At 36.9% G+C, this 23,698-nt stretch overlaps 1 protein-coding gene across 4 annotated transcripts in view; it reads right to left on the bottom strand.

Moving 5' to 3' along the window:
• Window positions 1-5,056: 5,056 nt before the first annotated feature.
• RECK (reversion inducing cysteine rich protein with kazal motifs) overlaps window positions 5,057-23,698 on the bottom strand; it is a 69,292-nt gene continuing 50,650 nt past the window's right edge. For all 4 annotated transcript variants that reach the window (XM_085306822.1, XM_085306821.1, XM_085306820.1 and 1 more), the window contains 8 exons: window positions 21,257-21,445; window positions 15,808-15,930; window positions 15,143-15,314; window positions 12,907-13,099; window positions 11,349-11,559; window positions 9,864-9,937; window positions 8,426-8,581; window positions 5,057-6,334 (listed from right to left, as the gene is read on the bottom strand). In XM_085306822.1, the coding sequence (XP_085162948.1) occupies window positions 6,119-6,334; window positions 8,426-8,581; window positions 9,864-9,937; window positions 11,349-11,559; window positions 12,907-13,099; window positions 15,143-15,314; window positions 15,808-15,930; window positions 21,257-21,445 (1,334 nt within the window). In that variant the 3' untranslated portion in view covers window positions 5,057-6,118. The remainder of the gene's footprint in view (window positions 6,335-8,425; window positions 8,582-9,863; window positions 9,938-11,348; window positions 11,560-12,906; window positions 13,100-15,142; window positions 15,315-15,807; window positions 15,931-21,256; window positions 21,446-23,698) is intronic.

Below are 23,698 nucleotides of genomic sequence, written 5' to 3' on the forward strand. Positions count from 1 at the left end.
GGAAGGGGAGAGTTAYAGAGACAGGGTAGTCAGCAAAACACAGCTCAAATCAGGATGCCTCCAGTGGGTGCACGCAGCCRTGGATGTGCATATAAGACATGGCTGTGGGGGATCCTCTTGCATCCCTCCTGGGGAACCTGCATGCTCAGTTACCTCTCTGAAATGCCTGTACACCAATGCATGCAACATGGGGCACAAACAGGAGGAACTGGAGATCTGTGTGCAGTCGCAGGGCCGTGATCTCATTGCAATCACAAGAGACATGGTGGGAGARCTCACATGACTGGAATGCTGTCATGGATGGCTATGTACTTTTTAGGAAAGACAGGCCAGGAGGGCAAGGTGGTGGWGTTGCTCTTTATGTGTGAGAGCAGCTGGAATGCATTGAGCTCTGCTTAGGGGTGGAGAAGGAAGCAGTCAAGAGCTTATGGGTAAGGGCATGGGMGGATATGGGTGATACTGTTGTGGGTGTCTACTACAGGCCACCCGATCAGGAGGTCAATGAGGCCTTCTACCCTTCTACAGACAGCTGGAAGTAGCCTCACAATCAGAGACCCTGGTTCCTATGGGGGACCTCAACCACCCTGATATCTGCTGGAAGGACAACACAGCCAGGCACAAACAGTCCAGGAGGCTCCTGCAGCGCACTGATGATAACTCTTTGACACAGGTGGTGGAGGAGCCAATRAGGAAGGATGTCCTGCTGGACCTTGTCCTAACCAACAGAGAAGGACTGGTAGGAGATTTGAAGGTTGGGGGCAGCCTTGGCCGCAGTGATCATGAGCTGGTAGAGTTCAGGATCCTGCATGGAGGAGGCAAGGCAATAAGCAGGATCGCAGTCCTGGACTTCAGGAGAGCAGGCTTTGGGCTCTTCAGGGACCTAGGTGGAGGAATCCCATGCGTTAGGGCCCTAGAGGGAAGGGGGGTACAAGAGAGCTGGTTAATATTCAAGCCTCACTTCCTCCACGCTCAAGGTCGATGCAGCCCAATGAGCAGGAAGGTGAGCAAAGGGGCAGGAGACGAGCGTGGATGAGCAAGGAGCTCCAGGCAAAACTCAGAAGAAGAAAGTACACAGAATGTGTGAAAAGGGACAGGCCACCTGAGAGGAATATAAGAGCATTGTCAGAGTATGCAGGGATGCAACATGGAAGGCTAAGGCCCATTTGGAAGTAAATCTGGCAAGGGATGTCGAGGACAACAAGAAGGGCTTCTTCAAATACATCGGTAGCAAGAGGAAGACCAAGGAAAATGTGGGCCCGCTCGTGAATGGGGCAGGGGCCCTGGTGACAAAGGATGCAGAAAAGGCAGAATTACTGAATGCCTTCTTTGCTCCAGTCTTCACTGCTAAGGGCAGCCCTCAGGAATCTCAGAGCTTGGAGACAAGAGAGCAAGTCTGGAGAAAGCAAGACCTTTCCTTGGTCGAGGAGGATTGAGCTGGAGGTCATTTAGGCACGTCTGACACTCCACAGATCCATGGGCCCTGACGGGATGCACCCACGAGTGCTGAGGAAGCTGGCAGATGTTATTGCTCTCTCCATCGTTGCCACTCTCCATCATCTTTGAAAGGTCACGGAGAACTGGAGAGGTGCCTGAGGACTGGAAGAAAGCCATTGCCACTCCAGCCTTCAAAAAGAGCATGAAGGTGGACCCAGAAAATTACAGGCCAGTCAGCCTCACCTCCATCCCTCGAAAAGTGATGGAACAGCTCATCGCAGATGTCATCTCTAAGCATGTGGAGGAAAAGAAGGCGATCAGGAGTAGTCAGCATGGATTCACCAAGGGGAAATCCAAGGGGTGAACCCATCTGAGAGCTTTCTATGATGGCATGACTGTTTGGTTGGATGTTCGGAGGGCAGTGGATGTTGTCTGACTTGACTTCAGCAAGGCTTTTGACACTCTCTCCTATAACATCCTCCTAGGCAAGCTCAGGAAGGGTTGGCTAGATGAGTGGACAGCAAGGTGGATTGGGAACTGGCTGAAAGGCAGAGCTCAGAGGATTGTCATCAGTGGCACAGAGTCTAGTTGGAGGCCTGTGGCTAGTGGCGTCCCCCAGGGCTCAGTACTGGGTCCCATCCTGTTCAACTTGTTCATCAATGACCTGGATGAAGGGACAGAGTGTCTCCTTGGCAAGTTTGCAGATGATACCAAACTTGGGAGAAGAGGCTGATACACCTGAGGGCTGTGCTACTATTCAGAGAGACCTGGACAGGCTGGTGAGTTGGGCAGAGAAGAACCTCATGAAGTTCAACAAGTGCAGGGTCYTGCACCTAGGGAAGAATAACTCCATGCAGCAGAATAACAGTTTGGGGCTTGATCTGCTTGAAAGCAACTGTGTAGAGAAGGACCTGGCAGTTCTGGTGGACAAGTTAACCGTGAGTCAGCAATGTGCCCTTGTGGCCAACAAGGCAAATAGTATCCTGGGCTGCATTAGGAAGAGTGTTGCCAGCAGGTTGAGGGAGGCGATCCTGCTGCTCTACTCAGCCCTGGCAAAACCGCATCTCGAGTACTGCATCCAGTTCTGGACTCCCCAGTACAAGGACATGGAGCTACTGGAGACAATCCAGTGTAGGGCTATGGAGATGATCAGAGGACTGGAGCCTCTGCCCTCTGGCAGGAACGGCTGTGAGAGCTGGGCCTGTTTTGCCTGGAGAAGACTTGGGGGGATCTTATCAACGGCTATAAGTACCTGAAGGACGGGTGTCAAGGGGATGGGGCCAGGCTCTTTTCAGCAGTGCCCGGTGACAGGACAAGAGGCAACAGGCACAAACTGAACCACAGGAAGTTCCACCTGAATATGAGGAGGAATTTCTTTACTGTGAGTGTGACGGAGCACTGGAACAGGTTGCCCAGAGAGGTTGTGGAGTCTCCTTCTCTGGAGATACTCAAAACCCACCTGGATCGTGCTTGAGCAGGGGTGTTGGACTAGGTGCTTCCCAGAGGTCCCTTCTAAACTTACCGATTCTGTGATCATAAAGCACAGTATGGATATATAAAGAATGCATTACTTTTCAGTCAAGATACATACATGCAAAATTGTAATTTATGACATTAGGTAAAGTAGCATAAGACTAGAATATGAAGAGCGAGTTATTATCCTCTCTGAATAATCAGAAATCCCAACTGCTACTGGAACCAAAACTCATTAGACATGTAAGCAAGGAATCCCTTGCTCTGATATTTGCCACGCTGGAATACCCAATCTTAAGGACATACAAACAGACTCTGCTGGTTCCTATCCATTACTGCCACYCTGTTGAGAAGAGCCAAATTAAACAGAAGGAAACAGAACCAAAGCATCTCTCTCTAGAGCCAACTACTGATGTTGACTGCAGCTTTCTACAAAGAAGAAAATAATGTTTTGTAAATGTGCCAGTTGGGTCATGTTATAAAAGCAATGGAAAGAATCTTTCTTGTGCTTCTTTGAAGTATCCTTGTGCTTTCTCCAGTCTTTCTTAAGTCAACCCAGATTTTCACTCAGATGGTGACAAACTGTCATTAGCCCTTATTTGGAAAACTCATCAGAAGCCTGTATCAAATTGCTCTCCCTTGCTTTCAAGTTTCATAACGTGTGAGTAAAATTGGACTCTGCTTCTTCCACCTTTTCTCCCAGTTCCTTCAAATTCAAAACTGATAAATAAGTCATTTCTTCATTCTTTTGAAGGTATCCTAGGTCTTGTGAAAACCTAGAAAATATTTACATAGTTTTGTTCATCCAGTAAGAGCAGCCTAAGCCTTGTATGCTTTTGCTGCTGGATTTCTATTCAAGAATTTAGGATAATAATCTCATTGGTTCTGTATATATTTATGATAGCCATTCAAATCTCTTCAAGGGGGGATTTATCATATCTTCTCAAGGATCTTCACTGTTTTATTGTCCAGCAAGTACTGAACATTCTCGTGTGTCTGCAAAAAATCTCTGTGATTAAATTCTGCTTTTTCCAGATTCTTAACTCATAATGTAAGTCAAGTGAACATGTTTTTGTATGATTCTTTGTTGAATAAAATCTGCATGGCTGTATAAAAACAGAATTACCACAATACATTGTTCCACAAAAAGGAATCTTACAGGAAGCAGCAGATTGTTTCAGCTAAATGTTAAGCAAGCTAACAGTCTAAATGTTAGAAAGATGCTTGTTTACGACTTGAAAGAAATAAAGAATTCAATGTCTTCTCCATTGCTTGCAGTTTCTATGGAGAAGTCGAAAGATCTAAACCATTTAAGTTCAAAAAGCTTTTCAAATGCATTATATACTTTTGTCCAAGTTTCTTATGAATACACAGAAGAAATCTCAGGGACAGATATCAACATATTCAACAAATTATTTGTATTTCATGATTATGTGCATCAGTCTTCCTGGAGACATTCGGTGGCAATGCTTACAAAGATCAACTGCATCTGCACTCATTTACCCTAAGTAAACAGAAACATATAGAGCACTTAATAGCACTTAAAATATAATACTGAGTGTTCTTCACTCAGGAGGAGACAACAACAATGTAATATGCATGCTTAGAATAACACCTGAAGGAGGTTGCAGAGAAATTCCCACTGTGAGATGAAGTCAATGGGATGGTTTGCAGGTATGCACATGGAGCCACTCCATTTGCTCTGGAAGGGGATAAGCCTTAGAGCTTAAGTACAAAGAAAGATATAAATTCTATCCATAATATCTGTGCAGATTTCCAGCTGATTGTGAGAGAAGTCTCTTCCAAATCAAAATTGTGGATGACTATAACTGTACAAAGAAGGACCCATAAAAACCAAACATTCTTCTATAGTTAATTGACTCTGATGCTCATGGCGTAAATTTATATGCCTAAGACATACCATAAAGATTTGATTAAAAAAAAATCAGAACACTGCAATTTACTTTCTTTGGCAAGATTTAACTATATAAATCAGAAAAGCATATAAATGCAGTTAGTTCCAAGTGTTGTATTTGAAAGAAAAAGAAAAATGCACACCATATTGCAGAGAGAATTTTATAAAGTTAGACATTCGTGTATAAGGACACAAGACCAAAAAAAGTTTTTTTTATTAAAATAAAAAGCTTTAATATCTTTGCATTGAAAAGAATTGGCAGAAAAYAATTGCTACAGACATGCTACAGTAACATATATGTTCAAAAAATTTTCAGTGCTTTCTTTCATAGTTCAGCATTTTGGCAAAAATAAGTTTTTCCTGTATATACTTCAAATGTTGGCTATGATAATACTGATATAAAATACTTCATGTAGACTAAGGTCAGGTGCATAAAATATAATAAGTAATAAAACATACTGTTGATATAGATATTTAAATGTATTTAAAGAATAAATTTCATTAGATAACATGCAAATACTGCAATATTTAAAATGACACTTAAATAAAGATACTGAAATTCTCTATAATTTTGCATCCAATAAGAGATTCTGAAATGTACAATACTATAAAAACGAATGAATTTCTTCACTGAAGTAATGTACTAGTATAAAGCTTGATTGTCATTTTATAAGCATTGAGCGCAATGTCCTGCAAATCTTCACTAGTACAAGTAAAGATATTTACCCAAGGTAGTTTATTGAAATAGGTCCAGGGCTATTAACTTTTCTTCATAATAAAATATGAAAGTATATTTACATGAGACTAAGCTCCTAAATTTTTGGTAAAATAATTAAGTAGCAGCAATTTTTTTCTTCCACAAATGATGTTTAAAATAGGTGCATGCTTTTCATTTTCATTGATATTCATCTGAAAAATGCAAAAATAATGTTTTTCAGTAAACTCAATACACTATTTGTTCATTGCTGAAAAAACCAGTCATATACCTCCTCGCAAAAATCATAAATCTGTAATGTCAGACTCTTCTGACTCTTTTTACAGTTACAGGATCAATGGAAAACAATTTAATTGTGCTTAAACAAGCATCTGACTAGTTATTAATAAAAGAATCATCTTTCACATTATTCCAAATACTCTTAGTTCTTCACTGAAAGATATTGCTACATCAGATTTTCTGGAATCTGACATATTTTTGTTATCTGATTTGTTGAGGATATCAATACTTCTATTGACATCCTTTTTAAATTGTCCTTCAAAATTTAAAAAATGCAATACTTACGCACATTTTCTAAGTAGTTACGTATTAAATATTAATGTTGACAAGGTGAATAGAAGGCTTAGGAGCAGAGAGTGCATGACAGGCACCACTTTAACAGAAGGAGAAGAAACGCTAAGTGAAACTTGTACTTGAGATGCAATTAGAGCTGACAGTGGCACGTGAGATGCTAATGTTGGACTGTCCGAATTTATCAGTGATTCTATCTTTTCTGCTTCTTTATTGCAGGCTTCAATCTAGGAAAAAAAGTTACTATTATTTCTCTTCTCACCATATAAAATGCTAATGAAAATACATTACTAGACAGCAAAATTTAGGAAGGAATATCTGAATTATTCCAGTCAACATGTAAGATTGATATCAGTGTTCTGTAGTAGTCCTTAAAAGCCAATGAAACTCTTATCACAGGCTTTGGTACTATGAAAACTACTGTCCAAAGCCATCCAAATTCATGGATAATATGTTTTGAATGTTGATGCTAAAAAGCTCGCAGTAAATTATAACTAGAAGAGAATATCTCTAAAATTGATGATAACCTCTCTGATTGACCAAAATACTGCCTTGAGATCTGCAATAGTGGAAAATCAGGATTTTCTACTTATTAGGATTTTTCTTCCAAATGAGGAAGAACTGATTCCATTTATGGGAAAGATAGAAGAATGGAAATAATAGGAAAACCTGAACAAACACAATACCTCATTTTTTTCCATATACCTATTGATTTGATGATAATTACAAATTTATATTAGAAAATCCAATTTCTCACCTCAACTACTACTTCATTCCAGAAATCAATTTAGTATTAAACATCTTTAGAGCTCTGGAAGCTGCTTCTGGTTAAAGTTTTTTGACAGGCCAGACTTAATATTTGGAGACTTGAAAGTGAGGACATTCCAATTCTGCAAGAGCAGCAGCTCCCTTTCATTTCACAGGGACAGGGTCCTCCCCTCCCCAGGGGTCTGGCAGGACCTGCTGCAGGCTGGGCAACAGCTGATCAGATTGGCAAGGTTCAAGACTTCATGCCCTAAGTTCTAGTAACATTTGGGGCTTTACTGTTAAAGGAGATATAATTTGGATCTGAGCTGGATATAACAGGGTTGCTGTAGTAGGGGAAAGCAAACAAACAGTGTATCTACTTGAGAAACATCTGCCCTAGTTTTATACTGCAACTCACAAAGTTTACAGCAGTGATTCTATCAATTCATATTATACTATATATATTATATATATATTCACACACACATATAAATACATATATACATACTATACTTAGTCCATCCTAGAAGTAAAACTGAGTATGCAAAATTAGATGGTAGAAATGAAAAGGAAATGGGAAGTGGCTTTAATATAAACCAAACAGGAAGGAAATTAAATTGCCTGAATTCTGTTTGTATTGTAAAAGGATAAGAGAGAAACTGTGGGCATGTTTTCTCTTCCTCCTTTTTTTTCCTCAAAGCTAAATCCTTTATTTTAAAGTAAAGTGCATCAATATACAAGTTAATAGAATGAACCAGTCAGAGCACCTAATCCCCAAAAAGGACTTCATTATAAAACGAAGTAAATGAAATCAGTAGGGCAAAGCAAGACTACCAGAAAAAACTATAAAATGGCAAGGAATTGTTTTCTTCTGAAGATGAAGATTTCCTCCCTGGTCTTTCACAGCCTTTGCAAGCAGAAACTAAAAATGAAGCACAAGCTCCAGCATAACAAAAAATGCAGTTGCCAAAACTCCAGGATAACAAAAAATGCATAGCCAAACCCTTGTTTTCATTGCTCTGAAACAATCCTTAAAAAAAAAAATTAAAACTTTGGCCTGCATTTTTTGGTTTATGTTTAGATTTTAGTACTGTCAGCTTTATGTGCTTGTTTGCTAGCCTGAACTATGACACTTCCTTTTTAAGACCACAACAGTGTCATTCAATAATATATTTATGTTCATCATCTGACATATGCTACTATTTCGGCCACAGAAAGTTGAAGGCTCTGTCTTTATTCATTTTAAATCTAAAATGATACTATTCTGTCATTGGCATTAGCTATTCAATTTATGATTGTTTATCTTTGTTCTGCCCTGTAGGCTCCTTCAGCTCATCCCTCTAATTACCCACATTAAAAGCCTCTTACCAAAAGGGCAGGATTCTCAAAACACATTCTACCTTCCATAATGCTAGCTACCTGAATGCAAATCACTAGAGAAACCCAGTATATTCAGCACACAGCAAAATGCCCAATTTTACTGTTTTCAAATAGCAGTTTTAAAGTCAAGTGTACACGTACGGAAACAAAGTATATCCATGCTGGGTAAATAAAATAATAATATAGTCTACCTGCAATGGTTTGGGGTTTTGATCCACAGGAATGATGAGAATCACAATTTCAGATTCTATACTTAAGTATCCAAACACATCACACTGTGGCACTGAAACATGCAGGCGGATTTTTTCAAGTATGTCAAGTACAGTTATTGGCTTTTTATTTGTTACCTGGAAAAAAACAAAGAATTCCATGGATTGTGTGATATTAGGCAAAATTACATTTCTCCTCTTCAGTTTTAACAACTTGATAACATGCTGTAAAATCAGCTTTAACCATTATGAATAATGAATAATAACATGGGGAATGAATCACCTGATTACAGACAAAATCTGTAACTATCACTTGACATGGGATTCAAGCAGATACATCCCCGCTGCAGAATCTTACATAAAGGAAAGTATGTTGTGGAAGTTAGTGTCTCCTCCATCTTTCTGGCTTGCTTAGTTATTTGTTAAAAGAACAGATTTATTATAAGGTAATAGGAAACGAGATGTTAGAGAGGCTGACAAGGGCCTTTTCTGCACTTTGCAGCCACAGTAAAGTTCCATGAACAAGAAAAAGAAATCATTATGAAAGACACTTAAGTACGAGGAAAAAGAAGCCTAAAACAGGAGAAGCAAAAAAGCAAGCAGAATATAGAAGTGGCAGCCTCTGTGAATACTCCTTTAATTCTCTCAGAGAAAGTAGATCTAAGGCTTCCAGAATACGAGAACAACAGATCATAGTGACTATCCACATCAACTCCTATATCTCATTCACCAGTAAAAAAGTTATTCTAGAGACATCGTCTCTAGAAACATTGAAACATTGAAACATTTTGTGTACCTGGAGATCATGAGCTCTGTCACTTCTAGTATCTAGCCAATGGCCAAAGAAGGTGGCAAGTGCTAAATTTGGATAAAGGTTTTGTATTGTTTTGAGACATAAAAACTACAACAAATATGTAAGATTTTGGTGGGCATAGTGATAGAAGTGCCTGTACCAAATAGCAGATATCACAGGGGGACTACCTTTTCATTAAGGCCCCGGACTAAAGATTGGTAAGAAAGCAGCATCTCTCAGCTATAACCGAATGAAGAACGCAACAAAAATTTCATGTAACCACGTGTTGCAAGATATTCTAACGAGGAAAAACTACAATTCAGGAAAACACAGTCACAGATCAGGCTGTTCCCTTTGCATTTGTCTTTACTGTTACAAATCATTTGAATTCCTTCAAATTTGAATGTGCTTGTTTGGGTCTATTCTAATTCTGTTTTGCTTTACATTATAATTCAATTTTTATACGTGAATATTAAGAACTATTTCTTTTCTATAAAGAAAAACAAACCAACAACATAATCTACAGAAAAAATAATTGCTTTATAATATGTTAACTTTTCAGGGGAATACACAGTATCTTGACTTTTCCATCAACCATTTAACACAAGGAACAACTAAACTGTGTACCCTTGCAAAAGTATCCAGCTTGTCTTTGTCATACAAGATTCTCAGCATTCCAGCACATAGAGGGCAGCAGGCACCTGTATGATCAAAAAAAAAAAAATCTCAGAAATAAAAGCAAATTGTCTTTTTACTTTAACTAAAGTAAGCAGAGGTCAAAAGTTGAATGTTAATTGAAAATGAAAACATCAAAACTACCAGAACAAAGTAAATCTTTCAAATTGACAGTAAAATGGCACAATATCTAAGGGTTTTTTATGTTTAAAACATTGACAATGCAAAACTAGTCACCTTTCAGTAAGCATTTACTACTCTCAGTGAAACAAGATAAATTTCCAATTGTTTAAATATGATACATCACTGTAAGCTAGAAACACAGGCACACAGCATATTACAAGGCAAGGTACTACATGCCTGTGTGCATATGGCATCTAGAGACATGGTGAATTTTAAAAGCTGAAATAGCTAAGGTATGACATTGCAACATTAATTTATGCAGTTATATCATTTTAGAATTCATTATCTCTATATATAGTAAAAGCAGCTTATCTGACAGATTCTACTTTCGCACAGATGCACATTTTATTTCCCCTACTGCTTCTCCTCAGTATCTTAGAAACCAATGGGCTGATATTTCAACTTTCAGCCCATAGATGTAGGTTTAACTCACACTCATTTGACTTATTATAAATAATTTACATTCATATAAAGACATTTACAATACTAAATATAATACTAGAGCACAGAGACCCTATTTCAAATCAGTGAGCAAAAGAAAAAAAAAACATGCATAAAACAAAGTTTTCTTCAAAATCTGAGTCTTTCTTGTTATGTGTTACCTCTGATTAGCTACTGTTTCACAGGGACAATATTTGTGAAAACAACTAAAAAAAGTTCAAAATAGCACAACTGCAAAAGTATTCCTACTTTCATCCTTTTTCACAGTACTGTAAATACAAGTGATATCTACCTCTTATTTCTGGTCTGTCTTCTAATTAAATATGATCTTTGTTTCCCTAAATATTCTACTTTGAAGATGGTTTGGCATTCCAATGTGGTATCTGTACTGCCAATTCAATTACTCATCCAATTCCCACCAATTCTATCCTAGACACCAGAGAATTCATTCATTTCTCTCAAGTAAGTCCTACGGGGACAAGCAATAAACAGCAGAAAAACTTTCCCCTTTATATTAAATACATACATTACATCACCTACGGGGACAAGTGGAAGTTGCTAAAGACTGAAGGTGAGTCACTCTTAAAGCCAAAGCCTTTCCTTTTTAGAATTACTCTGCTGAGTCCTGACACTGGCCTTGTTCTAGCCCTCAATAATGATCTGTATTTTACTTTTTCTCTTAGTTGTCTCAAACATATAATGGAACAAAATATTTTAAAGTACGTAAGTTTTGTTCCAGATATACACTTATTTTAAATAGATAGCCTTGAGGCACTACTACATGCAGTAAACTTCAAAAATAGATTGACATACCTGGTGCAATAACCGGTTTGCAGCCAGTCACAGAAACCAGGGGACATTTAACAAAAGCACACTCTGTATGAAAGCCATAGTCTGAGAGAACGCCTACAGCCTGACAGTGTCCATAGTAGTCAACAGCCACACGGTCTGAATAGGCGGCACACACGCTGCTGTAGGTTTCCCCGTTATGTCCACATACAGGTTCTACTGACTTGCAAAATGGCTGAAATACGTAGAAACATCATAAAGATCAACAGATTCACACTACAGGCAAGATTTCAGAGTAGCTGTGATATCTGGAAAAATAAATTTAATGGGAATTTGCTGCTAATATTATTAAACATTCAAAAAATAGGAAATTTAAGAGTAAGCAACTTGAAAATTTATCAATAGGTAAAAAATACAAAAGATAAGTACTTAAAGAGAGCAACGGAGGAATGCAAGTCAAAATTTGAGAAATTTGAGCCATACAGTATTCCTTCCATTCTTACTATTCAGGCCTGGCACATTCCCTCAATATCTCATGAGCTATCTGATGGGTAATGAGAAGAATTCTCTTTACTGAACAAGATTGCTGAAAAGACTCTTTCTGCAAGAAAGAGAAGGCATAAAGACAGAAAGGCAGAAACTAAAAGTGTGTTAAAAGAGCAATAGTATTTTTAATACAGAAAAAGTTGAAGAAGTGTTCTCTACTTTCAAGAATGTCCATCAGTTGAGACAAAAAGATCTCAAATTCACTTCGATCATCTGAGAAAAACCAGCAGATTTGAAGAGTATTTCCTAGGTGGTGTGTAAGGCAAAAGAAATAACCTACCAACACTGCAGGGGATGGTGGCACTGAATAATCTGTTTTGAGGGATTCACATGAAAACTGAGCTGATCCAGACCAGCTAAGGAAAATGCTACAGACTGCCTAGTCTCCAAAGAAACTAGACGTAAGTACATCACGAACAACAAGCTTGCAAAGGTCAGGGCACAATCAAACAAAAGAGTGAAGATTTTTATGCACTTCTTGTTACCAATACAACAGCGACCCCAAACATCTAACTCCACTATTTTTGCTGATAATTCAAGAGTTATCACACAGGTAAAATTGTCCTGCCATATTCATTAATTGTGTCAAAGTACGTCTGGAGAAATTTGACTTAGTGTAAAGGAGAAATGACTGGGCATTAATTTTCATTTTTTAAAAAGATATTTCATCTGGTGAAAATTAACATTTAACTATCCAAGGAACCACAGTGATTATTGCAAACATACTTCAATGCAAGCTTTACTAGTGAAAAATATAGGAAGATGTCACATAAAAATCAACAGACTATTTTCCCGAAGAAAGCAGAAGTAAAGCTTTTGATTTGAGAAAACTGTTAACTAAAGCAGCAAAACATCTGACAAAATCCTAGATATCACTTTGTGCAGAATATTTTTCTATGATACAAGTTAAGATTACACTTTTGAAGCATTACTTTCAAAAAAAAACATTCTGTAAGCCGGAATAACTAGAAAATGACAAAGCTGATCATTAAAGAACAAACAACATTTGATATTCATTGCTACAATCATTTCATACCTGGCATGGTCCTCGGTATGATAAATTTTTTCCTTTTTGATACAAAGTACACAAGTTAGTGTATTCCACATTGTCTGTGTCACAAACAGGATCCCGTGTCTGGTCGCAATTTAATTGCCTTAGCACACATTCATGCTGGCTACATTTGAACTTTCCAAAACTAGTCAAACAAACTTGTTTCTTTGGTATGCACCTGCATAAAGTAATATTATCATATTACATCATAGGATTTTTAAAGTCTCAGAATACTCAGGGAAAATATTAACTAGAGATATCTTTCCCAGTGCTTTAGTGCTAACTATGGTTGAGGAGAGCTGCAGGAAATGCATAGCCAGTTTCAGGTTTCACTACAAACTTGGAACTTCTTCACCCCCATTTAGCCAATAAATGTGAACCCAACTAAAGATTCTAAATAAAAAATGTTCTTTTATCAAGTATTTTTCTATGAATTTTAGAAAAGTTTGGATAAACTTCTTACCTATTCCCAAGCTTTGCTTTGTAAATATATACTTAAGCAAAGGCAGAGAAAGAATCAAAACAATGAGCTGCAAGAGTAGAGGTCTAGACTAACTCTCCCTTGACAGAGTAGTGAAAACGAGGCTTACAAGAGTATATGGTTTCAATTACAAATATCTAATTAGATTCTAGCTTTGTAGGTTTAGTGTATTATTTCACATCCTGTCTCAGGGACAAAAAAAAAAAAAAAAAAGGGGGAAAATCTAGTACTGACATAAGTTCCTTTTGTGCATGTTACCCCTCTTAAGTTTTCACAGATAAGAAGTAAAGAGTAATAAACAGCAGAAAAACTTTCCCCTTTGTATTAAATACATACCTTGCATGGCCTAACCTGCAGAACATTTGTCATATTTCCTGCAAGACATCCCTCCGCTAGTTAGAGATGTCAGCTAGCAGAATTTGATGAACAGACTGATGAAAGGTCAAATAGGTTTTCTAACAATTTATTTTCTATAAATGAATATAATGCTACCTCGATTATGTGCAATGTTTCCTTATTCTTTCTGAGTATTCCTGTCCTATGCTTTAAACGTTTCCATTTTATATTAGGGAAGACTCAGAAATTCTGAGATTTAATTGCTTTAAACATGTAAGGGCAACGTAAGATCTTAAATGGATTATAAACACTTTAGAGACATTTAAAATGGGCTTTTATATGTTTGGTTTACACTATATTATCAAACTGACCCAAAACGATGGACTGCATACAGTTCTTTATTGAAACTGCAAGCTGAGGTTCTAAGCATAATGGCTATTCTAGAAAAACGAAAAACATTTTAAACAGGAAAGTTAAAAACAAAAAAGAATGTACATCCACAATGTAGCTTTAAAACTCACACTTTTCAGTGCCTCAACTACGACTACAGGTACAAAATGATAGTGTTTTCTTTGCAGTTTTCTGCATCAAGGTATAGAAAAAGGAAAAAAAATTCTATCATCAACTTTCATAAGAACACAGTATTACACAATGTCTTGTGGAGGCTTTCTTTCAAAACAGAACATGCAAAATTCAAGAGAGACTGCATTATTGCACAATACAGAGAAAATTGAAGATACAGACTGATGTTCAAAGCCACACACTTAGACTTCTGTAATAAACATATACTTTTCTCCTGTCACTACTACAGAACAGTATTTTTGTTTTACGATGTCTGTCTATGTAACTTTTTTTTCCTCTTACATGGAAACCTCATAGATTGTAAAGAGACTAGGTTTTCAAAGATAATCTAATTATGCCTAATTATGCCACAGCCTAAGAGCTCCAGAGCGATAGATATTTCCTATCTTGGTGACAAAAAAAAAGTATAGACATTGCTGACTGAATAAGCCAGACTGAATCCAAGCCTTCAATTCATATGATCATTTTTTAAAGAAGAGAGTATCAAATAGAGACAAAATAATAGTGTCCCATCACTTACTGCCATTTCAACAAAAATTGGTTCTGCTTTTTGAAATTATACTTCGATCTGTTTTATTGCTAAAACTAAGACTTGTAAAATGAATTTAAGCATTATATAAACAGAAGCAAGAGCTGGAGGTCATTACAGTCCATAATTAACTACCATAAATAAAAAACATTTTCTTCCAATATCTATTTTTACTGGAGTGTCCCAAAAGTAGAATACTATTACAATATACAGCACATTTACCGAAGAAAAAGTATATCTGATTTATGAATAGCAAATGTCAAAGAATAACTTAAAATATATTTTGCTTTTACCTCTGATTTTTATTACAAGGGTTGGGGTTACAAGGGTCCTTAGAGATACATGATCCAAATTCAAATTGATTGTCCTGAAGCCCAACACACCGAGCTATACAGGCACTTGGATAAGTGCGCCCATTCTGACCACAGACTGGTACAAACTGATCTACACAGTTACATGGTAAACCTGCAAAAGCAACACAAAAAAGGAATTTGGCATACACTTATTTTCTGTGACAGAAAATATACGAAGGGTCACTAAGCCACCTTTGTCCTCTAACAAACGCAAAGATGCACCCTATCTTCAACTGCTTCTTCTCCCCTGTAATTTAGCAATACCTGTAGCATGTATGTGTTTACAGGGGGCAGGAAGGCAAGTCTGCTCTACAGCCTCATGCCAATTGTACTCAACTTCTCCGTTCTATTCCAAAAACTCCTTGTCTCTCATCCCAGTGGCATTACCCTTTCTCTACCTATTTTTATAGATTTCCTGAGATCTATTTTCTAAGACTGATTTTTTTTAAAGGCATGCATTTTTTCTGAAGAACAGGTTGGACATGGGAAAACAAATACTTAAAGAACCTATTTGTCGCAAATTATCGTTTTTCCTATGAGCACTGTAAGAAAGCATTAGAAGCTAATCTTCTAAGAATATAAATTGCTGTGGTTTGGAAAGTTACCTGTAAACTTCCGACGTTCATCTTCTGAACTATGCTCATTCAGACACTGCCGTGTAGAACATATCAAGTTCCCAGCAAAACAAGAACAGATGTTACAATCTATACTAAAGGATGTTCCGTGGCCTTAAAACAAATAAATTAAGCAAATGTATATAATTAATGCACACATACCAGAGGACTATATACTCATATGTATTACACAGATACTGTATTTTCATTATTAATTGTTCCCTTAGTTTCCCTTGCTCAGTTTCTTTTACAACTGCAGTTTTTATCTTGTTAATTTTTATTCATTTCAAGAAAAAGTGTTTCACGTGTTTTTGATAAATCAGTTAAACATGGAATCAAACACTTCATCCTTTAAAGGCATATATGAGTAAGGTCTTTTTTAAAACCAATCTAGATATACAACAAGAAATACACTCAAAGAGCTGAAGACTCAAGAGTGGCATACAGTGCTCTCAAGCTCTGGCTAGCAGTCTCTATATTTTTAAATGTTAACCTTTGATAATATGCATTTTTTTCTGGAAGTAACATAAGACTACAAAATTTTGAGGCAGTGTCCCAACAATTCCTTTGGAGTGCTCATTTGTTTCCCTGTATGTATTTTGTCAATAGGTAAAAAGTAGTAGTTCTCTGTTCTAATCTTCATCATTTTGCAACATCCTTTACAGACATAACTTAAGTCACAATAAGCAGTACAAGTCTGTCTGGAGCAGCTCTGTCTAGAGCAGGGAACAAGAAAGGTTTTTGTAAAGCTGAACAGAAAGCCAGATCCAGGCTCAGTACAAGAATACACACAGAGATCTGTGCCCACACACTGGCTTTCAAAAAGGAGCAACACAACTGAAAGCTGCTTTGTAAGGATAGAGCAATCTGCCTAATATTTCTGCCATGTAAGTCAATAACTTTCTGATGCTTGAATCTAAGAATCAAATGATAAACTTAGGGAATTTTTCTTAAATTTACCAATTCAGTTTTGTGAACTGACAATATGAGCATCCTTCACTATGTTGTAAAATCAGTTTATGCTGGTAACAACCTGCCTATCCATGACTCAGTCATTAAAGACTGTGAGCAAGTACGTCGCTCTTCAGGAAAGTGTAAGAGTAACTGTACCCTAGAAAATAAGGCACTTCTCTCTAATCTTTTCAAAAGGTTAAGTATTGGAACTTCTGAAAATATTGAAGGGGCACAACTAAAACACTCACTGTTTGAGTAATTCAGAAGAAGCACTCAGAGACAAATGAAGGCTGAACAAGAAGGAATGGTAGAGGAATGCCTTTGTAGCATATAAAGCTCTATTTAAACCACGGAACTACCCAAAGAAAAGGAATTTGTATATAAGAAAGAAAAGTTTCCAAGATTTGGAGGTAATGCCAAGTGCAGGATTGGGAATCTTGAACCTCTTACATGACTCTTCTTTAGCAAAAAGTAACTTTGAATCCACTTGACAACTTTGCAAGACTATTTGTTTCCACTCAAAGAGAGAAGTCAGTAATAGAACTACAAACTCGAGTTAAAAACAATTAATATAGCAAACTCACAGCCCTCTTCCTCCAAATTAATTTTATTCTTGTAGTTAATTCACAATAGTAAGATTCAAAAAATAATGGCAATAGATAAAGCATTCAGAAATGTTCTGTTTATACAGTACGGTTTTAAAAAACACATTTCATATGACTAAAATCTAGCTTTTATCAATGGCCACATAAATTATTAATTCATTTAATATAATTAACAGTTACAAAAAGTTCATATGTTAACTGTAAACTGAGTTATTTGTTTTCAATATCATCATCTAGARAATCTAGAAATTAGTCATGTTACATTTTCTTTTGTTATACAACAGGTTTTTAATCACCATACATGCTTAATGAGTAACTATGACATATTAAAGGAAGCTCTCAGTGCCTCAGCAAATAGTCAACATATATATATATTTTTTAAATGGACAGCACTTACTGAATACTTACCAGCTGCATATTTGGCTGTTACAGTTACCACCACAAATGACAGCTGTACCCTTTGCAAACATTAAAAATCAAATACAACTTGACAGTCCTTTTTATGACTTTTTTTTCCACAAATATTCAAAAAAAAGTGCAATTGTCTCTGGGTAAAATGGTCCATAAAAGGTTYCAATTTACATCCAAATAATGTATTTGCCCATGGCTGTATTTTAAAAGCATTTACTTTCACCAAATACTTTATAGATCTGCCTAACAAAAATATGATTAAAATTAACATATTTTCAGGGCTATGATCCAGACAAATAGTAATAATTCTGCAATAATAAATAAATTTTAAGTATATACATCCCATTTTTATCCTCTTCTGAATTAAAAATATTRCAAGATGTAAAATTCATGGCCCACTACACGTAGACTTTTGTGAATGACAAATACAATTGCACAATTGATTATTTACTTACTTGGTATCTTCTAAGAGAAAGATACATCCCAGTTACATTTGCTTTCATGATGAGTTCACAATGATAAAATTACATTTGAGCCAACTGTAACTACAAGACTTTCCTCACTTCTTAAAATTTATTTAACATAAAAAGAACTCTGTCTTATTACATGATAAAGTAACTCAGTTATTTTGGACTTACAAGGTATCTTTGACTTGCCTTAGCCTCATGAGTTCTGATTTTTTAAAAGAGTCTGCTTTATAAACATTAAACACAATGTTCAATGTTGAAATTTTTTTAACTGTTCACTGATAGAAAAGTTCTTGGTTGTTAACTGATCCTAAGATACTAGTCTTCAGTTGGATCACAGTTTAGCAGAGTCTATTATATATACAAGACATTTTTTAAGATCTACCCTATCTTASTGGGAGGTTTTTAAATTTTTTCCCTTCCAAAAGAGAACAGTGTGGGCCTGTATGACAAAAATACACTTCTAAAGCTCTTAAGAAATGAGTAAATCTGAAAATAAATCAATATTGGCTTTTAAGAACCATTATGCATCATGTCTCTTTCAGCTATACTGCCAGATTCAGAATAACTCAACACTTGTTACCTTTGCCAGTTTTATCTTTGTAGAGTAAAAATTAAAGTGTTTTTAAAAATTATTAATTTAAATATAACTCAAGAAATAGATGGTTAGCATTCTTTTATTGCTTAATTAAAAAGCTGTTCATCTTACAATTACCTGACAGAAGCAAAACAGCATACGATCTAGAACCACTATGGTGGGGAAAACGTCGAAGAACTATTGTTCAATATGCCTTTACTATCATAATGTAGCTGCATATATATTCATTTTTAAGCATTTCTTAGCCACGTTAGTTCATATGTTGAACTATAATTCTTACTGATTATATAAATAACTTTTTGTCAAAACACACATCAAGACTTATCACGGTACCATCAACATATTAGAATTTAACCTTGCTCTTCATTAATAGGCAAAACCAATTCTAGCAAACAATCCTAATATTTTAAACTTTAAAAAACCCACTATCTCCCTCTCCAACAAAATAATAGTAAGATCAATAGATAGATTTCAAGGCATAGTTTAGTTCACAACAAAAACTGCTCAAGACTAGTCATAGTTTTACAAAGTTAAAACCTCAGTAGGGCCAAATAAAATGACTGTTCCAGAAGGAATTATTAATAGTTACTGGAAATTGTTTTGAAATAATAGTTCATTTCCATTCATAGGTCTTATGATTACAGAAATATTTATTACTAAATATCATATTATCTTTCAATTTATTATAAGCTTACAGTATGAAGAATCACTGTATCATCCCTATTTTCCTGTTCTTAGACATGTTCATGATCAAACATCCAGTAAGATTTTTTTCTGAAATGCATAGGCCTTAATAAAAGTCTGGTTATGAAAGTTTAAAATAAATCCATGTGCAGAGGACAATGAAGAGTATATTTCTAAAATGTTTGTACCTGTTTGTGRAACAGCCTTTTTATAACTTTTTTTTTCCTTTTGTCAACATTTGACACTTTCCAGTGCAGCTACACATCTATGCAATATAGTATAGATTATATTAGCCTTCTATAGGCTTACAAAGAACACACTTGCTTTTCATAATTATCASTTGTGGAGAACTTCAAATAGACTTCAGAGTTTACAAGTAAAAATTAATAAGTTATCATTGCAAAGAAATGTGGATAGAAGACAATGTATCATCATACACAGTGTTAGGTTATATGATTAAAGGCTAATCATGGTGAACACAAAGACTCAGCAAGGATCAAAGGAATGCTTGTAATGCAACAAAAGCACACTCAGTTTACTACTCTTAAGACTATCAAAGGAGAACGATAAGACCATTGTTCCTGGTGTGAAACCCACAGACATCACTCAATAAAAGAAACTCCCTCTCCATAATGTCATGAAAACTAGTCACCATTATTGTCTAAAGGGGTACCAAATTTATCATTGGATACATGGGGAAGAGAATTTTTGGGTTGTGTAAAATTTATTATAGAATGTTTTAAGCAGATCGTGGGAATGCACCAAATTTCTTACGGGATGTTTAAGGGAAGGATCAAAATCGATGAAAAGAAGGGAAAAAGATGGATCAAGCAGGAACAAGTGTGGGAAAGTATCTGTGTGGCTAGCTATGTTAGCAGTACATGCATGCGTGTTTAAGAATGTCTGTGTTCATGTGTGACAGTGTGAGCGTGCATGTGTGCACACATCCCTGTGCATGTATCTATCGGGTGTACATGCAGTGATTACTGATTTTGTTTGCTGTTAAATCAGACAACTACTTTGATAAAATCAGTTTTAATTGACTTATTTAGACAACTAGATGTGGGGTACTAGAGAAGAACAACAGTGAATGATTGACATTATGGCAGTAAGAGCCATTAAGTGGAAACACATAGAAAATAATAAGGTCAAGTAGACCAAGAATTTGAACAATCCATTTCATTTTAAGAATGTTAAAGTTCCTGAATATTTTACAGTGGATTTATAAGAATGATCATAAGTTCTGTAACTGCAGAGTCAGTTATAGTGTGCCTAAACCTCAGAACTACAGAATGTTTAAAACAGATTAATTTATTTTACTATGCTTCCTTCATCTGTACTGCTTCTGAAAGGTCTTCATCTAAGAACTTTCTCCCTCTTCAGTTCCCATAGCACCCACAAGCAAGTTCCTCTATCAGAAGGGAAACAAGATACTTAACAGAAAATCTGAGGCAGGTCAGTGGCCATTTTGTGGAAAAATGGCTTAGTCAGAATAATCTACATACAAAGACTTTTACTGAGAGAGACATAGTTCAGTTTTGATTTAAACAATGGAACCCTCYAGCATAGATAAGAATTGAGTATTATAAATAGGGACATTAACTTTTATATTTCGTGACAAACTCTGCATTCAGATGCCCTGGGTCTTCATATCTCAACCATATTTCATTATTTAAGGAAAAGATGCTGTATGAAGATATACTTACTGTTCTAATACTTACTTTTTCTTTGTCCTCCAACAATACATGACTTTTGTAGGTCAACACAATGCATTTCCATGCAGTTTTCTAGCAACCCACTGTGTCCACAGGTACAAATTTTGTAACAACCAACATCACCAGCTGATGACGGGACCTGAATAAGTGTACCCTGACGGACAATAAAATCTGAGGCTTCCCCCAATTTGCAACCTATATACAAAGAAAAAATTTAGTTCAAATTTAACTAATGTTTAGGCAAATACCAATGCCAAAAATAACTACTACAGTTTGATTTGTGAAAAACCTGCAGGTATCCCTAAATGGCTGAAGAAATAGAAAATACGTTTTGTAAGCAAAAGAATTGTTCATTGTCATTAGAAAGCAGATCTTTGTGCAAATAAGAGCACTAGTTATTATAAACAGTCTCGCTCTTATGTTTCAGAGAAATTCACTAACTCTGTAAAGTTAACAAGTAGCAGACACAGAAAATAGTTGCTTGAGACAATGTTCTGAAGTATTTGCAGAAATGCAGCTTCAGAGAGAAAGATTGGAAACTTCAATAATTCTCAAGGAACTGCATTTTCTACAGTCCTGTATGAGTCATATGTTATTCACACTTCATTTTTTCCAATATAAAATCTGAGTTAAAGGCTCAAAGCAAAGCCCATTTTTTCTCCTCTCTCACATCTTTAACTAAATCTTCCTATCCTACTTGTACCTATTAAATGAATACTGAAGAATTCCTTATCAAGGTATACATAAATAGAAGAGAAAGGGAGAAGAAGCAGGAAAATTGGAAATAAAGTAAGAAAAAGAAGAAGAAAAAAGGTTTTAAAAATTGGAAAGAAGAAAAAGCAAAAGAAATAGGTGGTTAAAATTAAACTAGAAGTAACTGCTGAACTGCAACAAATGCCCAGAAACTTTCAACCATTAAGAAGACTGAATACAGATAATCACAGAGAAAGTAAACTGTCTTTTCATAAACTTTAGGTAAGCTTGYTTTCAGATGATTTTGAATGACTTGCAGTAAGTCCAGATAACACACCCACTATAGTAACACTGTTCAGCTTTTCAGAAAAAAGGTTTTGTAAGGATCATGAGAAAATAAACAAAACAATTTTCCTAGGTTCACAAAAAGCATCAGCTGAAAACCTATMCCAACTTTCAGAAGAGATTTTCAAACACAAGTGAGACACAAGGGAAGCAAAAACCAATGTTCCTCTTTGTTATTAAAAATCTCTAGAGAAACCTGAAACATTTAAATAACCTGGACATATTTGTCCATACTTGGACCATAAGACTAGGAAAGACAGGGCAAGGGAAGAATTATAGAGACAGGGTAGTCAGCAAAACACAGCTCAAATCAGGATGCCTCCAGTGGGTGCACGCAGCCACGGATGTGCATATAAGACATGGCTGTGGGGGATCCTCTTGCATCCCTCCTGGGGAACCTGCATGCTCAGTTACCTCTCTGAAATGCCTGTACACCAATGCATGCAACATGGGGCACAAACAGGAGGAACTGGAGATCTGTGTGCAGTCGCAGGGCCGTGATCTCATTGCAATCACAAGAGACATGGTGGGAGARCTCACATGACTGGAATGCTGTCATGGATGGCTATGTACTTTTTAGGAAAGACAGGCCAGGAGGGCAAGGTGGTGGAGTTGCTCTTTATGTGTGAGAGCAGCTGGAATGCATTGAGCTCTGCTTAGGGGTGGAGAAGGAAGCAGTCAAGAGCTTATGGGTAAGGGCATGGGMGGATATGGGTGATACTGTTGTGGGTGTCTACTACAGGCCACCCGATCAGGAGGTCAATGAGGCCTTCTACCCTTCTACAGACAGCTGGAAGTAGCCTCACAATCAGAGACCCTGGTTCCTATGGGGGACCTCAACCACCCTGATATCTGCTGGAAGGACAACACAGCCAGGCACAAACAGTCCAGGAGGCTCCTGCAGCGCACTGATGATAACTCTTTGACACAGGTGGTGGAGGAGCCAATGAGGAAGGATGTCCTGCTGGACCTTGTCCTAACCAACAGAGAAGGACTGGTAGGAGATTTGAAGGTTGGGGGCAGCCTTGGCCGCAGTGATCATGAGCTGGTAGAGTTCAGGATCCTGCATGGAGGAGGCAAGGCAATAAGCAGGATCGCAGTCCTGGACTTCAGGAGAGCAGGCTTTGGGCTCTTCAGGGACCTAGGTGGAGGAATCCCATGCGTTAGGGCCCTAGAGGGAAGGGGGGTACAAGAGAGCTGGTTAATATTCAAGCCTCACTTCCTCCACGCTCAAGGTCGATGCAGCCCAATGAGCAGGAAGGTGAGCAAAGGGGCAGGAGAYGAGCRTGGATGAGCAAGGAGCTCCAGGCAAAACTCAGAAGAAGAAAGTACACAGAATGTGTGAAAAGGGACAGGCCACCTGAGAGGAATATAAGAGCATTGTCAGAGTATGCAGGGATGCAACATGGA

This window comes from Rhea americana, unplaced genomic scaffold (assembly GCF_003343005.1).
Source record: "Rhea americana isolate MKP2758 unplaced genomic scaffold, rheAme1 scaffold_248, whole genome shotgun sequence".
Lineage (NCBI taxonomy): Eukaryota > Metazoa > Chordata > Aves > Rheiformes > Rheidae > Rhea > Rhea americana.